The 18844-nt window shown below is 42.8% G+C and overlaps 1 protein-coding gene across 6 annotated transcripts; it reads left to right on the forward strand.

Annotated features, from left to right (window-relative positions):
- Positions 1-374: 374 nt before the first annotated feature.
- tfap2b (transcription factor AP-2 beta) lies at positions 375-15410 on the forward strand. 6 transcript variants are annotated; one of them, XM_077016529.1, is made up of 7 exons: positions 375-697; positions 3318-3773; positions 5083-5152; positions 7007-7244; positions 7710-7828; positions 8436-8577; positions 12889-15410. In XM_077016529.1, the coding sequence occupies exons 1-7, from the start codon at positions 650-652 to the stop codon at positions 13187-13189; spliced, it is 1374 nt and encodes a 457-aa protein (XP_076872644.1). In that variant the 5' UTR covers positions 375-649; the 3' UTR covers positions 13190-15410. The 6 variants fall into 6 exon arrangements, with proteins under 6 accessions (XP_076872644.1, XP_076872646.1, XP_076872645.1 ...); XM_077016531.1 differs by having other exon boundaries at positions 7025-7244; XM_077016530.1 differs by having other exon boundaries at positions 376-697; positions 5083-5143.
- The last annotated feature ends 3434 nt before the right edge of the window (positions 15411-18844 follow it).

Genomic DNA, 18844 nt, shown 5'->3' on the forward strand with positions numbered 1-18844 from the left:
ATAATAATAACAAAAATGACGATAGAGATGTATTTTTTATTTTATTCTTCTTTCCCTTTTATTATTATTATTATTATTATTATTATTATTATTATTATTATTATTATTATTATTATGCTATCGCGATATCGTTATAAAATGATTTTTATTCATTTGTCTCAAGCTCGCCGATTTACATAGACTTTATTTAGGGTACATCACAACTTATCAGTAGATATCTTAAGCGTACGGTTCATCCAAGTGTAAAACACCGCTGTTACCTATTTGTTAACGGTTGACTCATGTGTAGCTGGTCGTGAGCCAGGGAATGCGGAAGTACTTGAATGTAAATGTCGCCGGTGAGTTGTGGGTTCAGGTGAACGCTGGATAAGATCAGCGAGGCCCTGTATGCGCGCCATTGTTATAATAGCCTCCTACATCTCTTAGACGGACAGGCTCCTCCGCGAGAGAGAATCAGATCCACAGATGAACGTTCAATGAGATTTACGAGTTGGATGAGAAGAGAGAGAGAGAGAGAGAGAGAGAGAGAGAGAGAGAGAGAGAGAGAGAGAGAGAGAGAGAGAGAGAGAGAGAGAGAGAGAGAGAGAGAGAGTTGAGACCTTCACTCTTCACATGAACGCACTCGCTGTGCAGGGATCAGCGCGTGAACATGCTGTGGAAGCTGGTGGAAAATGTCAAGTATGAAGACATTTACGAGGTAATGTCAGCTCGCGCGCAGATGGGCCGCTCCAGTGTGCCGCTTGTGACACTGAATAACTTTAATTATACAGAATTACAAAACTACAAGGTCAATTTCAGGTATCGCTGTAATGTTCCTCCATAGCCATCTTTAATTGAGTTATTTGGTGGTAATGACACGAGGAAGAACAACGAAAAAGAATAAGCTTTTATCGTTTAATGATTTTTTAACGTTTCGGTTTTGCATTTGTTTTATCGTATTTATCAAATATAAATGTCTATTCTGCTCTGTCGCATTTTATTAAAAATAGCAGGATGTTAAATGTGTGTGAGGATGTTTTGTAGATCTATTGAAGTTTTATCCAGCAATTTCATCAAATATCAAAAACCAGTTTGACCAACTAACATTGCGCAATGCTTATGTGTTTTCATTTCAAATCTGAATGAAATATTTCAGATACTGACGCTGTGCATGGTTAAAATCTAATATTTTTTTCTTTTAAATTCTGACAGTGTCATTTAAAATTATTGGGTTTGCATCTTAGTGCAGCAGGTTGTACACTACTTCTTTGTGTTTTAAAATGTATTTAATGTGTATCTAAACTGAGTAACACATCAGCGATTATCTTCGTCATACACGTTTCACGTTGAACTATTATGAATAAAAAATATTTTTATTTACGTAAACAAATAGATACTAGGAGAAGCTATTAATATCTGAAAACATGATGAAGCATTGCAAATATTGGGAGGATGCGCGCAGAGTAAGGACGGTGTTAGGGGGGGCGTCATGGATTCCTTTGAATGTGTTCGAGCATAAAAGAGCTCCATAACTCCTCTTTATGAGAAACAGAGTGGCTCGTGAGAGTTGCTGTTTTTTTTGTAGCTTGTTTTGTTTTTTGGTTTAGGGCCTTTAGTTCAGCCTCGCGGGATGTCGCCCTCGTGAGCCGCACATGGCTTTTCTCTCACAGTCACCGTTACCCGGGTAATTAAACACTTCGACCCCGGCGCGTGAAATCGCCCATAATAAGAACTGTTTTATGGGAAAGTATTAGCGAGGGCCTTTAAACATTACTGTCATGGCGAAAATGCCTTTCATTGCGTTGGGGAAAAAACATGCTAAGATAATCAGGAGATATTATCTAACACTGAACATTATTTGTTGTTAGGATTTGTTCCAAGAAAATTCCAGAGTCCAGTGTTGTAGTATAAGATGGACAATTTAATCACGGTCTATGTTTTGTCATCTATGTGTTATTTTAAAATGGCGCATTTTCCTTTTTTTAACCCAAGAATGTGGGTGTGTAGCTGAGTTGTAAAATGTTTGCACATTCTCTAAGTTGAAGTTCGGATTGTTTTCGGTGTAAAGAATGAGAGGATTTATGGTTTGTATATTTAGATTTCTTATGATCTGAGTGAGAGGCCTTCGCCAGCTGCTCTGTAACGCAGCTGATTTCCGTGACTCGTTTGTTCTAAGTGGAGATAAATTAAGTGTGTCTGCGCGCGCACAATAACATAAAAGGCAACAATGGGCGAGGTGCGCGTGAAGCAACAATGAAAAGACCCGACCCGTGCACTGGACCCCAAACAGTGCACGGGGAAAGAGAGAGAGAGAGAGAGAGAGAGAGAGGGGTCCTCGCGGGGGTATAAAAACGAGCATCAGTGACCGCGCGTGTTTCCCTATTGACTATGTTCCCTCTCGCGCGCTGAAAAGTCCTCCTCCTCGTGTGATTCTCCGCTGAATGAACGTCACTTACAGCAGCAGGCAGCGCGAGCGCGGACGGTGCCTTCACGCTCCGCTTCCCCTCCGTTCTTTAAGTATCGCTGCGATATTAGGAGTCATGAATAACAATTATTCCGAGGAGGTGTAGCGCGGCAGACGGACGGTGCGCGCGCACTCTCAGCCCAGCGCCGGATGAGAGAGAATAGAACCGGAGGCACGAGGCACCGAATAGCTTCTCGGGAGAACAATTACAGGCGAAAAGCAAAGTTTTGTTGACGGTAGCCATGAGGAATTAGCTGACAGAGAGAACCGGATATATCCAGGCGCGTGTCTCGTACTCCTGCATCCATCTGATCTCTGCGCGGCTGTGTGTTTTTGACGAGCAGACTCTAGTCCAGATGTTAGTACACACTTACTCAGCGACGGTAAGACCTACCCATCAGTTGTCGTAGATATTGCTTCTGTTTGGTCTCTCTGTGTAAAGCGTTTTAAACGTAAACTAGAGTTGTAGGCTCTTTACCCCCACGTGAGATCTGTGGTCTTTTTCGACGAACCCTGTTTTCTCCTAAAATGAAATCTGGTCGCAAGTTTGCTGCCCTCGTGTTTGCCACAGGATATTTTAAGAGCCTACATGTCTTTGCTCACAGACATCTCCGCGTGAGACAGTTTTGTTTTTAAGACAGGTCAACGCATTTGCATCGAATTAATTACTTTAAGGGAAACTTCTAGAAATACCTCGGCAGAGTTGGCTCTTATTTTGCTTTGATTTCCTGAATATGTCATGAGAAACTGAAGACACTGATCATATTTAGACTATTTAAGCTCGTTTTGAGTTTGTGTCATTGATTTAGCTTGACTAACACATTTCCACACGGAACGTTTTTTTAATGCGTTTCGTTTCCTGTGCCGTTTGAAGGACCGCCATGACGGGGTACCGGGCCACAGCTCGAGACTGTCCCAGCTGGGTTCGGTGTCGCAGGGCCCGTACACCAGCGCCCCGCCGCTCTCACACACGCCTTCCTCGGATTTCCAGCCACCCTACTTCCCTCCGCCGTACCAGCCGCTCCCGTACCACCAGAGCCAGGACCCGTACTCCCACGTGAACGACCCGTACTCGCTGAACGCGCTGCACCAGCCGCAGCAGCACCCGTGGGGCTCGCGCCAGCGCCAGGAGGTCGGGGGGGAAGGCGGCTCTTTGCTGCAGCAGCCGCGAGCGTCGTTGCCTCAGCTTTCGGGGCTGGACCCGCGGCGGGACTACTCGTCCGTACGCCGACCGGATGTGTTACTGCACTCCGCGCCTCACGCGCTCGAGGCGGGGATGGGGGACAGTCTGTCGCTGCACGGTCTCGCGCACGGAATGGAGGACACGCAGGTGAGGTGTTTGATTTATTCCCATAGGCGACTTTATTCAGAAAAAAACAGTGCGGTTAAGATGGTTTGACAATGATGCGGTCTTTAAAGTAAAAAAAAAGAAAAAAAAACCAAAAAGAAAAACAAAAACAAATGTTTTCTTTGCTGTTGGGCTATTATTGTTTGTATTTGAGTACATGTAAAACAGAATAATAGAACGATCACTGACCGCGATATTTTATAAAGTGAATAGTGTTCTAATCACAGATTATTTCCCACTTTCTCATCGCTATTTGTTATTTTTTATAATGTCGATTTCGACGTGATATATATAAGCAAAAGCGAATAGTCACTTTTCTGGGTGTAGGACATCTGAAGATATCACTCAGTTTGGCACGCGACTATACACCCCTGGGGCGCGTGTAACTGCAAGACTTGAGAATCTCGTGTAATTTGTATACATTTTTAAATTTATTCATCTGTACACATTTTGATCATTTTTATGCTATAAAATATTTGCTGATCAAAAACATTGCAAAGCAAAACTTTACCAAACAAGAAACGAGTCCATATGCATGGTATAATAATTTCATAAAACAATCTTAGTTCTCACGGAAGGCCTGACTCTTCTGTCATTTATTTAATTGTTTGGTGGATGTATTTTCTAAGTGGCTTCGGTCAGAACTGATTTGAAACAAACGACTCTCTTCTCCACGACCCGAAGCGAAACAGGCTACCAGTTTAAAGCTTCGGGTCTTTTGACCGATTAAGTGTCAGACAGTCACATTAAGAAGCCCTCTGTGCATATGGTTCACAAGTCTCTCGTCATAAAAAAGTCTGAGGCCATAACGGAGGGTCACACTGAGAGAACTGAGCGGAAATAATGCCACATTACTGCAACCTTTTAGCTCTTAGGCCCGTCTAAGAAATGAATCACGACTCACGCACTTAACAGCTAAAGTAGTCTGTAATACACCTTGTCAAATCGATAATTTGACATCGTTATTATACACCTTTAAGTAGCTCGTTATATCATGATTAATATACCAATTTAAACGTACCTTTTTCTTCTTAGGGGACGGTTCTTGTGCAGTCTTGCTTGAAGTGTAATCATCTAGCTGACTACAGTCACTTACCCCTGACAACACAGCCATAACTCAAACGGAATCTGAATGCATATAGTCCGTTTAAACACTCAGAAGTAATAATGAACATATCTTCATCCTCTGGGCAGATGACAGTTCCTTAGTTAGACCGAATAGCTTAGCCACCGCATCTTTACGCGGGATGTGTCGTGAAATTCTGTGTCTAATTACACTGTGTTTTTACAGGCTATAGACGACGCCAGCAACAGCGGTATCAACATCCTGGATCAATCAGTTATTAAAAAAGGTAAACTAGGTAATGAGAGAGAGACTGCATTCATAACTTTTTATGCGGGGGGGGGGGGGGGGGGGGTCCTTATATTATAGTCAACATGGCGCACACTTTAAAAAACTTTCTGTCAGCTGACGTATATGTCAATTACTTGCGGATCCACAGGTTATTATGTAAAATTATATTGCTGACTTTAGACCATATATACCTTGAACAGGTAAAACGTTATTACGCATGCGCCAGATTGAACCTTGGACTTATTTTATTCGAAATGCAATGATGTAATCCACAACTAGCATGAGCTAATAACAGCTAGACGGAGCAGATAATATACTGCTATCAGAGGAACTATTACTCACTCGCCACACATAAAACAACTCAAACAAATATTATTATTATTATTATTATTATTATTATTGTTGTTGTTGTTATTGTTGTTTTTGTTATCATTATTGTTGTTGTTGCCACTATTGCTGTTGATCTAATTTTATTTTAGGGGTTTTATTAGTCTGCCTTCAAATAATCACGTCCAAACTATAAGTGACAGAGAATAACTACGTGCTAGTTTTAAACCTGCGATTAGGTAGTTTCCCCGAAGCAAGGTTAATGTCAATCCCGCGCTAGTGAGAGATTCCCGCCTCATACCAGTTCAAAATGATGGTCGTACAATGATGGTTCTTGAAATCTTGTGACCTTTTGCGTTAAGCAAAATAATAATAATAGCGTTAAGCAAAAATACTAAACGAAATATTCAATATTTCAATTTAACGAACATTTCAACAAACGTTATTCTGTTTAAACTTTAAGCAATTATTTTTCAGTATTGAAAATTATTTGCCCATTACATATCTCGTCCCTGTTTAGTGAACGGCGCAGTCTGTCAGTAACAGCTCGTGCAGCGCTCCCTGGGCTCGTGTTAATATTTGTCCGGTGTGAGAGACATTTGGCGATAATTTAGTTAACGGAAACGTGGGCCTCCCAGAGGACGGTCCTTAAGTGGGCACTGTGATGGATAGCTTTTCACGATCTCACGAGCTCGTTTAGAGCTCATTTTCTCTATTATCCCCCATTGCGCGCTGTCTCCGCGGGCTCGTGCACTCGTTACCCTATTAGCGCGAGCGTTAAGAAACGTCGTTTGACGTTTAGCGCGTGTGTAATGACCGACGGCGTTCTAAAAACTTGTCTAAGGCACGAGGCAATCAACGATCGATAGCACAAAAAAAAAAACAGAATATTGCGCAGTGTGTGCTGCCAATAGTTGGGTCACGGGTACATCATATGAAGTAGTTAACATGCACGAAATTAAGTATGTCCTCCAAACTGTGGTTAAGAGAGACGGGTGTCACATATCCGTTTATTAATATATAAACGCGCTTCTTTTTTCATGAGAAAGACGCTGTGGCCTGCTGTGTACCGCGCTGTTGTTTGTGAATGGGATTATTTTTAAAACTAGGGCACGCACCGATGAATGTGCCAACTCAGTGCGCGAGTGGGAACAGACGGAACCCGTGACCTGGGCCAGTCTAGGGCTCGCGGTTAGCGTCTTGATTTATTGAAGAAGATCCACCGTTACATAATTCCCTCACGCGCCTGGTTTGCGAATTATCCGTCTCGCAAAAAAAAAATTATTCAAGCAGCCTTTGACTTTATAGCGACCTTTAAACGAGTTTCCCACGTGATTCCGGAGATAGACCTCAAATCAAAGTGGGCGTAGAAAACAAGACTAAACCGAGCTACTGGTCTGCAATAACTGTCATTAAACGTTCTTTTAAATAAGATATATTTTAGAAACAAACTCCCCTTGTAAATGTAAATGTAGTTTTCTTAGAAACATTATTGTCGTTCAAGTGAACTAAGCACAATGTTTCTGATTGGTAGTTTCCCTCTCCTGCATAGTCCCCCTCGCGCACAAGAGCGTGACTTCACTAATGATGAGCAAGGACGGCCTAATCGGTGGCGTCACTGTCAACGTCAACGAGGTCTTCTGCTCGGTACCGGGTCGCCTCTCACTCCTCAGCTCCACCTCCAAATACAAAGTGACGGTTGGAGAAGTCCAGCGACGTCTCTCTCCGCCCGAGTGCCTCAACGCCTCCCTACTCGGCGGGGTGCTCCGCAGGTAACTATACGGCTAGTCCCCGATACGATTCTCCTTTTCGTCAGGCCGGTGCTCGATTTTCAGTGTGAATGGAAATGTGAAATCCACCGTTTCATTGGAAAGCTCCGTTTTGAAGCTCCGTTTTGACGTGGACCGAAGGAAGGCCTTCCAGTCAAACATCTCGAGCCTTAAAGGTCTGCTGAATAAAACATGCGAGTTGAATCTTAAAGAAAACCGCATGGCTCGTTTATTTTTTGATATGATGGGGTTTGTGGATTTTCTCAGCCTGTCTGAGAAATGACAAAATTGTTATACATTATACAAAAAAGTTGGGTCTGCCTGTTTTTTTTCTTTCTTTCTTTCTTTTAAAAAAAGCCCGTCTGTAGCTTTGCCTGTAAGATAGTATATTTTCTCTTCCTTGTTTGCAAATTCTACTTCTGAAGATGCTAAGAATGATTTCAAGACAAGTGTCCATTTTGTTTGCAGAGCGAAGTCAAAGAACGGAGGCAGGTCTCTGAGAGAAAAGCTGGAGAAGATCGGGCTGAATCTGCCCGCAGGCAGACGCAAGGCAGCCAACGTCACTCTGCTGACGTCACTGGTGGAAGGTATGGCGCGGTGACGTAGCCCGTCTGACGTTCATCCTCATGTCTGCAAATGTGTCTCTGCTCGGTATCACATGAGAAAACGTCAAACTTTTACTGCAACGCAGTATTTCACACAGCTCTTATTGGCTTAGAGTCAAATAAAAATAGGTTTATTGATATGATCCTAAAAAGCACTTTAGCTGTTTTTTTTTTTTTTTGCATTTATGGGAAAGAACACATTTCTGATTGGCTTTAGATTTTCTGGATTCTATTTGGACTATTTCGTTTGTATTTTAAAACCCAGTGGCAGTGCAAAAATAAATAAATAAACACCCAACATAATAATGCAAAATATAAATAAATAAAAATAACTTCGAAAAGAAATCCCTTCCTCCAAGGCACACATTTTTATTTATTTATTTTTACCTGGAGAGTTTATTGTTTAGAGGGGCCTGTTATGACGTTATGATACTGATATGAAGTGATTTTCTAATGGTTGTGGTAGTCCGATTTTTCATTAGGTAATTATCTGTTCTCCTAATTCGGGTTTGATTAATGTATGACGTTTCACATGACTCACGTGACGTAATTTACATCTTACGCTATGTTTTTATTCTCCGTCTGCCAGGGGAGGCTGTTCATTTAGCCAGGGATTTTGGCTACATCTGTGAAACTGAATTTCCGACCAAGGCTGTATCCGAGTACCTCAACAGACAGCACACAGATCCCAACGAGATACACGCGCGGAAAAATATGCTCCTGGCTACAAAGTACGTTCATCGCACTTAATTCGTTTTTAACGCAATTCGGTTTCTAATGTGATTAAGTTTTCAATGTAAATCATAATAGTGGTTTTAGCTAGAGCTAGTGGACGCACCGTGAGCAAATGTTTAGATACATTACAACAAAGGTGTTCGTTCTTTGGGTGTGCCGTGGCGATGCTTGTGCGCTTAGCTAAGGTTTTGACACGTTAAGCTCTCTTCTAATGAGGCTGTGCGATCCGAGAGAAACCTGTTCCCTCGTCCATCTGAGCCTGGCACCGAGCAAGAAACTCATTATATTTAAGTGAAATGTTTCAAGTCTAAAAGTGCCAGCTTTCCCCTTGAAGGTTTGCCTTGGGTCATCCCCTCTACACCCCCCCCCCCGTCTCCCCTTTCACAGTCTGTCTGTCAAAGTCCCGTCAGTCAGGCGCGCGCGCCCCCACCCCGGCGCGCGCCTCGGGCCCTAACGTTCTGTCGCTCTGGAATGAGAGAAACTGGACAACAAGGCTGTTGTGGTTCTGAGCAGCGAAATCGAATGTGGGTCAAAATCTGACAAGCCCAGACAACTACACACGCAGCTGAATAGTGTCGCTGTTGCCAGACGGAAGCATCTGGGCAGTTTTGTCACAAATGACCTTTTTTGGAGTCATAACTTTCATTTATTTTTATATACAATTTCATACGGGGGTTACGTGCGGCAGAGAAATTCCGTCGATGTTTTATCGGATAAGGATTTATCAACATTAATTCTCCTGTGTCGAATTGTTCTCGTTTGTCGTTTTTTTGATGAGTTAATATGACTACACGCGTCATAATTTATCTACTTTAAATTACTTTAACCCTGTAGGTTAATGGTTTTTTCCAACGTGTCCGAGTGCGCGGAGACGCTCCAGCTGATACGATCATCACAGAGCTTCTCCTCTGATCGATCTGGCGTGGGGGATGTTGAAATTGTTAGCAGACAGCCCGTGGCACATGGAGAGGTCAAAAGTTAAAGGTCGAAAATATAACTGTAGAGGTGAGGTTATTTTGACACGGTGCTAGAACTTTCTCTCGCCTTTGCTCAAACGTTGATTCTCAAACCGCGAGAAGGGCTCACAAATACGAAGCAGATCTGAAAATTTACCGCTCGCGGTGGAATTCGGAGCTTTAATGGCACAGACGAGAGATTTGCACTGTAGACTGGAGTATTAATTTGATGCCTTTATTCACCGGATGGGATTCGATTGCTGCACACACGACCAAAATAACAACACGCTTCTGGTCAAAAGTATTTGTGCTACATTTTTCATTCTTAAAAAAGAGCAGGACACGTGCTGACAAGTAGCAAGAGGCCACGTAGGCACGAGCTAATTAGTCTGCCATAATGTGAATATGGTATTGGCCATTTTTTATGACTTCCTTGACCACAAGTGTGCAGAAAGCCGTTTTTTGCCTTTCAACAGGTTTGACCCCATAGCTGAAGCCCATACAAAAACAGTACAACAGCTTTAAACTCAAGTGATATATTTATAACACAGTACTTGCTCTACCCTCAAATATCTTAACATGGTTTTACTTTGCACAATTATCAACATAATACCAAAAATCCCAACAAAACCTTGATGGTCCTTTTTATTTGAAGAACATTTACGTCTAGGAGTGATGTCTGTGTCTACAAGGGTACATTTTGGTGTGAGCTTACATGGTTGAAACTGTTCTGTGTTCTTCTGTATGGAGATCTCCTTTGGCAGTTTGTGTACAGAATGTTAGCAAAGAGTCCAGTTAAATTAAACATCTTGAGAAATTGGGAAAGTGTAGAAATAAACAAGATGGTTGTTTCATTTGGGTGCATGTGACATGACAGCCTCTCATCTCTTCATCCTCTCAACTCTTCATCCTCATCCTCTCAACCCCTGATCCTTCATCCCCTTATCCCTTCATCCTCTTATCCCCTCATCCTCTCATCCCTTCATCCTCTCATCTCTTCATCCCTTCATCCTCTCAACTCTTCATCCTCATCCTCTCAACCCCTGATCCTTCATCCCCTTATCCCTTCATCCTCTTATCCCCTCATCCTCTCATCCCTTCATCCTCTCATCTCTTCATCCCTTCATCCTCTCAACTCTTCATCCTCATCCTCTCAACCCCTGATCCTTCATCCCCTTATCCCTTCATCCTCTTATCCCCTCATCCTCTCATCCCTTCATCCTCTCATCTCTTCATCCCTTCATCCTCTCAACTCTTCATCCTCATCCTCTCAACCCCTGATCATTCATCCTCTCATCCCTTCATCCTCTCATCCTCATCCTCTAATTCCTTCATCCTCTCATCCTGTCAGTGATGGTATTGGTAGCACTGTGCCGACTATGGTAAAAACTCATCCAGGCAATTTTTGCATGAATCTGGTTTGTTCTGGTTAATCTCCTGGGCAAGGCCGACAATGGCCGCAGATCAGGTGAACTAATAGGTTTGCCTTGATTTCAGAATATGTGTATACATCACACCACCCGTCTGTCATCTGCACCTTCACTGAGAAGCTGTAGTCCAAGCAACACTGTCAACCAGAATCCAAATGACATAGAACCTGTATTATGGGTTTTAAGCAAAGCCATCTGTGACTATGTGACTCATTCTAAGGTGCTAATAGCTCTTTTAGTTTCAAGACAAAACTGCATGTGAGGAACCGTCTTGCTGTTGTGTTGAGGAGGAGGTGGAGAAGGTGGTGTTCCTCCACCTGTTCAGCTGCTCCGCACTAATACGGTTTAACCTTCTAGCGGTTCTGGAGCAGACGCATATATATGCCACTGTTTCTTTCATTTTTGTTTTTTTTATTATAGTTCAACAAGGTTACAATTGAGACTAATGAAAAATTACTTTTTTGGGCTTAGATTTTGAATGTAAAGTCTAAGCATGAAATTAGCTGTAGGGGAATCTGGGTTAAATGTTGCAGTCTAAGAAAAGAAAAGGTGTTTATTAACCTTATTAAAATTATCCTTTGTTAACAACAATTCATTCGTTATTGCATCACATAGCGTCTTTAGGGGGTGCATTTGCTTATTTGTGATCTTTTTTTTTGTGACCATTGTGTACCTTGCAATTTCAATTCGGCATCTAAATAGGTTTGAATGTTTTATCACCACGGTTATGTATTATCACCACGGTTATGTAGGCCTATTGTCACAATTTTTATGTATTATCACCATGTTTATTTATTATTCTGTCATGTTAATTTTCTACCAGGGCTTTAATGGTTTTGCACTGAATCTTGTCTCCTGATATTACATCATTCGGTGTTTAAAGCCAATATAAGATCTACTAAGTCAGTAACTTGACTTCAGTTCGGTTTATCAGATCCAAGCTGGTCATTTTAAAATGTGCTTTTAATATACATTTTAATGTTGACGTGTCATTCCGTGTGCGCCTTTCAATATTTTTACTCCCCTCATTAACATCATTTGAGAGGGTCAGAGGTCAGCCCAGTTCGGTAGCCTAAGGCCTCCGTTCAAACACGCCTGAGCTGAGCAGATACCCTGGGTGACGCCCCACGCTGTCGTAGACTCCAGCGTCACATGGCAGATATCCCCATGTTTATACCCGACAGGAAGCGGGGTTAAGGGAACACGTGTGATGGGCGTGGTTTCGGAGGCTTGGGGAGTTATGGGTTCTTTTCGAGTTCTGGTTTCTGTTAGAGACTCGTGATCAGATTTTTATGAAGATGTTGACATGAGCTATGGCCTGATAATGAGGTGTAAGATGATGTATTCCTGATATGAAGCTTCATTTCAAAATATGCATGTTGCTTTTTATACCTTGAATATTTTAATAACTTTATTTCAGTAAACGAAAACAAGCTAGTAATTTAATTTGCGGTCATTTACTAAAGAACAGATGCAGTTCAATCAAGGTAGTAAGTTTTGCTCAGAATAGTGCTTGTATTTCATAAGCTGATTAATTTAAGCCTTGCACTTTTTCATCGTATAACAAATCTAAGGGTTCTTGGACAGTAGGGAACTCTTCATCTGTCCATCAGGAACACATCCAGTGTCCTGCAGGCCAGAAGATACTGCGTGGTCTTGTTGTTTTAGGGGTGCGCTATAGCCGCAGAGGTTTTAGACTAATATATGGTGATATTTCAGATTATTACAGGAAGAATGTGAACCTGCTGTAAAACATTCTGAGCCCCCTTGTTTGAATACGTATGACATGATTGTGCTGTTGGCTATCAGCGCCAGCCACACACCTTGATGGCTATGACACGCTAACTGTGAAAGATGCTAAACATGTGATGTCTCTCTTCCTCTCTCTTGGCCACCATCCCTCCCTCCCTCCCTCCATCAGGCAGTTGTGTAAGGAGTTCACAGACCTGCTGGCACAGGACCGCACCCCGCTGGGGAACTCCCGGCCGACGCCCCTCCTGGAGCCCGGTATCCAGAGCTGCCTGTCCCACTTCAGCTTCATCACGCACGGCTTCGGCTCGCCGGCCATCTGCGCCGCGCTCACCGCCCTGCAGAACTACCTGACCGAGGCCCTGAAGGGCCTGGACAAGATGTTCCTCAACAACCAGACCTCCAGCCGGCACACCCCGGCCGACGGGCCCGGCTCCAAGGGCGGCGATAAGGAGGAGAAGCACCGGAAATGAGACCCGGGAAACGGAGGGACGGGGGTGAACGGCGGGGACGGCGTCGGGGAGAGGAGGGGACTCTCGGAGTGCTGCTGATGAGTTGTGTGACGGTGTCCAGAGATCCGTTGTGCTCGAGATCTATGACGTTGCGTTTTACGTTGTGTTGGGAAGAGTGGGGCGGACATGGACATGCCAGCCACGAGGAGAAACACGACAAGGAGGAGAAACAACACGACAAAGAGGGATACGACTGCAAAATGAGAGTTTTGGGACACAGCTGTGGCACACATGCAATGCTGTCCTAATCCACTGTGTGTGTGTGTGTGTGTGTGTGTGTGTGTGTGTGTGTGTGTGTGTGTGTGTGTGTGTGTGTGCATGTGTGTAAAAGTCATAATGTAGCCTTCCATTCCTGGACCCACATTTGAGTCTGACCACATCTCACCACAGATGCAGTGCCTATCATGGAAACACTAAAAATAAAGGACAGACAGACAAGACACACACATGCACAAATGTAGTGATGCATGCTGTCAGCAAGGACATTTCGTGGCCTCCTTACAATTCATCTCGGGTGCAGATTAGGGAAAGGTTTGTTAGCATAAAGCATTATGCCTGAATGAATACTCAGTAAATTCACCAGTATTGTATTTAATCTGCAGCATACAAATTGGAGAAATGCGGACTTTACGCCTGCCGTGTATCTAATCCGAAAACGACGTTCAAGCGTCAACTCAAACAACGAACCACTTCGGATCATTTCAGAGACAGTAAAATGACACCATTATATCAATGACACCCATTATATTAATATCACCAGCAGCCACTGCGTTAGACACGCGCTGGCTTCGTTACATCACACGATCATTAAATTATGTGAGCTTCGAGTCACACCGCACGTCAGTTGGACTCGTACAGATAACCAAATCCCGACACAACACGCGTTAGCCAAAGCACTACCGTCGCCTCGTTTTAGCGCACTGACCAAAATGCGATCAGAGAAATTCCAACGCGTGTACTCGTGTCTGATCGCTTCACAATAAAAAATGTCTGATATTTCGGCCCTTCACAGTTAGCTTGAACTGTGGAAGTGCTTAGTATAAAATTAATCCAGAGAAGCCTGCCACGAGGAAACAGAGACCTACCTAAAAATCCACAAACGAAATAAAGGCCTCGATGACTTGCTATTTAAAATACGTTTCTCCATAGGCAAATCAAAATCACTGCACGCATTTAGCCATTCATTTGACCTTGAATCTCAGTGCCAAAACAGGCCAAATGGTTGGCGTTGGTGTAATTAATCAATGCTGATTATGTAGGATGTGGTTTGTACTGGTTGACTTTCATGTGCGCTATTTTTCGTGCAGTCATGGCCATTAGCACCTGCTGACATTAGTTAATTTCTTCATTCAAAATGCATAAGTTACATTTAAGATGAAGATAATATTATTATACCGCCTGATTAAAAAAAAAACAACCTACTATTAGCCTACTCCACGTCATCGGTTGCGTAAGTGTTGATCTACATTTGTTATATATTTTTTTTGCATAACATCAGGCTACACTCAATCAGAAACAACCTTTAATATTTTTTGTGCTTTTTACATTTGTGATTACCCCGTCGGTTAAATGGCTGAAAGGTATTAAGCAGAGATGATAACCCACAAGAGTCTACGTGTTTTTGAAAATGGCCATACGTGTCTATGCCGTATTGGATATGCTCGACCACATATGACTTTTCGCATCACTGGCGTTTCGTCTCTGAGAGGACGGGACAGATGAGCGCGAGCCTTGGACACTTCCACACTCGGCCTCGTTTCGCGCGCCTCACCCCGCGAGCTACAATTCTGAATTCCGGGGCGCGCGCTCTCGTCCTCGGGAGGTGGACTAGTTTCTGTCAAAGCGGATATGTCCTTGGTTAAGCCAATGTGTGGGAAGGTCCTATATTTATGTTTGTATATATTTATTTATGCCTAATTTAATAGAAGTATGTACATAGGAGCAGCCGGGTCGTTTCTCTGTGACTGTGTCCCTGTGCGTGAGTGAACGCTTGGTTTAGATAGCATCTCGTTTTTTTTCATAGACAACTTGTTATATGGTGACGGGTAGAAGTTGGTTCTTGTCCAGTGATTTTCTTTTATATCAAAATAAGAATAAATCGTGTTTTATTGTAATTGTTCGTTGTTGGTTGTCTCGAGATGTATTACTTCATATTCACGACCGATAAAAGAAGGCAACGGGATTATTTTGAAAATATTACATTTTAATCAGTTTAATGAAGAGTAGAAAAAAACAGTTATTGTGGGATTTTTTAAATAACCTTTTGATTTGATCTTTTTTGAATGTTTATTGAATTGTTGAACCCTTTCAAAATATCATAACTAATTTTATATTGTGGTTTCTGTCAACAGATATCCTACAAGTTAAATATTTTATACCATCTACGAAGTTTCTAGACCTACATACAATATGAAGGCATACTTACGACAACTGTGTGTTATCGTCCATAGACTTAAATCAACTTCGAAATACAGAATATGACAAAACAAACAAACAAACCTTTTGAATGACTCCCTAACCTCGTTTTAAGCGGGAGTGCAGAGAAACGCTCACAGCAGTAACTGCAGGATCTGTCAGTGGTCATGGCAATTCTTTTAGCGCATATCTTGACCGGAGGTTAGAGCACTGCGTCTGCATTTCACCAGGGACAGGCCGCACGAGACTTTTATTTGGGCCTTGGAGTCCCTGTGCGCATCAGCGAGCCATGAGAATGAAAGCTCGAGCTGGTGTATTTAATGTAGGGGACAGAGGAGCGCGTGGCCCGCGGGTTCCGTCGCGTGACTCATCAAGCGTAAAGTATTGTGACCCAGGTGCAGCTCCCGCATGTCCGCGAGCGACATGAATCTCCACGAGATTCCGAGATTTCTCTTCAGCAACAAAGGCCTTGCCTCGCCTTCTCCCACGGGACGCAAAACAACACAAGCCAAGATCTTTATCCTCCCCCCGAAGCCGACCTTTACACCCCCAAAAAGATATAACTTACACAAAAAATCTCTAAAGCCATTGTATGTCACTATAATTTGATAACCGCAATTAACCTATCGAGTCATTGTTTTTTTTGTTTCGTTTCATTTAAACTCAAATATTATGTAAATAAATGAATTAGGCCTAACACTGTAGCTCAAAAGGCTAATCTGACACAGGCTTTTCCTAAACCTGTTATCTCTGGTTAGCCTTGTGAATAGACTCTAAAGCTTTCCGTGACAGTTTTCTGGGAACGGCGCAAACGATCAGCCATAGCGTTTCAGCCTGTATATATAACTTTGTTTTTCTAATGTTTGAAACAGGTAAAATACTAAAATAAGGCTACAAAGGCTTTAGAACGGGTAAACTAACGTTTTAGTAAACGGGTAAAATAAAAATAAATTTGGTCAGTCTGAGAGCAATAATTCATAATGACTGACTTCTTAAGAGGTGGAACAGATTCTGGACGTCTCGAAATGACCGGAATACGACTGACTGTGGAGAAGCTCGTACAGGGAAGACTTTTCATCAAATGTGTGACATCCTCGCGCTGTATAACGTGTCCTTCAAGTCCCCCACGTCCTACTCCCGACTCGCGCTGTCAGGCAATGGACTGTAAAAATGGTTATCCAGCCTCGCAGACAGCCACGCGCCGGGTGAGCGTAATTCCCGCTCGAGGCGCATGTCCCCGGGCTGCGGGGGCCCGCTCCCCTAACCGATCAACCTGGATATTTCATTATTCATTCATTTACTGTTTAACAAATCCCGCTCATTATCGCGCGAGCACTTGGCAGACTCCAACATTCGGCAGCAGTTGGGGTCAGGCGTGGAAAATTGGCATATTTGATCCTAAGCTGTTTTTTCTGTTTTTATTATTATATTCAACATCCCGAAACAGCTCGACATCGTCATGAATAATAAGTAGTGCGCGAGTCTGTCTGAGCCCATGAGCGTGACATAGCCCGTGGAAACGCGAGAGCATTTCTAATACAGCGCCGATGTACTTGTTTCAATCAAAAAAAAGAAAAAAAAGATTATAATGTCAATAATACGCATTGCGCAAGATGAGACGAACGTTAAGACACGAGGCTTTCTGCTTTATATATATATGCTTTATATGTGTGTGTGTAAATTATATATATATATATATATATATATATATATATATATATATATATATATATATATATAAAATTTAATTTTTGTTGTTTAACAAATATTTGATACTTTACTGTTTTATTCCAACTCTGAGGGCATGCAGTGTTGAATAAACAAAAAAAGCAACCAGTAGAAAACTCACACACTGCTCACACTACCTCACACATACACTGCTCACACTACCTCACACACACACTGCTCACACTACCTCACACATACACTGCTCACACTACCTCACACACACACTGCTCACACTACCTCACACATACACTGCTCACACTACCTCACACATACACTGCTCACACTACCTCACACACACACTGCTCACACTACCTCACACACACACTGCTCACACTACCTCACACATACACTGCTCACACTACCTCACACACACACTGCTCACACTACCTCACACACACACTGCTCACACTACCTCACACACATACACTGCTCACACTACCTCACACATACACTGCTCACACTACCTCACACACACACTGCTCACACTACCTCACACATACACTGCTCACACTACCTCACACACACACTGCTCACACTACCTCACACACACACTGCTCACACTACCTCACACATACACTGCTCACACTACCTCACACACACACTGCTCACACTACCTCACACATACACTGCTCACACTACCTCACACACACACTGCTCACACTACCTCACACATACACTGCTCACACTACCTCACACACACACTGCTCACACTACCTCACACACACACTGCTCACACTACCTCACACATACACTGCTCACACTACCTCACACACACACTGCTCACACTACCTCACACATACACTGCTCACACTACCTCACACACACACTGCTCACACTACCTCACACACACACTGCTCACACTACCTCACACATACACTGCTCACTCTACCTCACACATACACTGCTCACACCACCTCACACACTGCCTGTGTAATCATAGAAATACTTCTTGTGTAAGGAAATATGAATAGAAGTGGTAATTTGTAGCATGGTTATGTGTGACTGAAGTTTCTCCCTCTGATCTGACCAGTCACACAATCGTCACAGCGGACGGATGGATGTTGAGCTGCACTTTCTCCACACCCAAGCAGCTCTAGAGTGCAGTGATTTAGTAGTTACAGTGATCAGTACTACAGTATGTAGTTACAGTGATCAGTACTACAGTATGTAATACAGTGATCAGGACTGCAGTATGTAGTTACAGTGATCAGTACTACAGTATGTAGTTACAGTGTTCAGTACTACAGTATCATACTGTAGTACTGAACACTGTAACTACATACTGTAGTACTGATCACTGTAACTACATACTGTAGTCCTGATCACTGTATTACATACTGTCAGTATGTAATACAGTGATCAGGACTACAGTATGTAGTTACAGTGATCAGTACTACAGTATGTAGTTGCAGTGTTCAGTACTACAGTATGTAATACAGTGATCAGTACTACAGTATGTAGTTAGAGTGATCA

Source organism: Brachyhypopomus gauderio, chromosome 9, assembly GCF_052324685.1.
Source record: "Brachyhypopomus gauderio isolate BG-103 chromosome 9, BGAUD_0.2, whole genome shotgun sequence".
NCBI classification, from domain to species: Eukaryota; Metazoa; Chordata; class Actinopteri; order Gymnotiformes; family Hypopomidae; genus Brachyhypopomus; species Brachyhypopomus gauderio.

Bases quoted from the DNA above. Each gene is read 5' to 3' on its own strand.
- tfap2b (XM_077016529.1), top strand. From the start codon at position 650: ATGCTGTGGAAGCTGGTGGAAAATGTCAAGTATGAAGACATTTACGAG. The intron at 698-3,317 runs GTAATGTCAGCT...TGCCGTTTGAAG, and splicing joins AGTATGAAGACATTTACGAG to GACCGCCATGACGGGGTACC. The intron at 5,153-7,006 runs GTAATGAGAGAG...TCTGATTGGTAG, and splicing joins TATTAAAAAAGGTAAACTAG to TTTCCCTCTCCTGCATAGTC.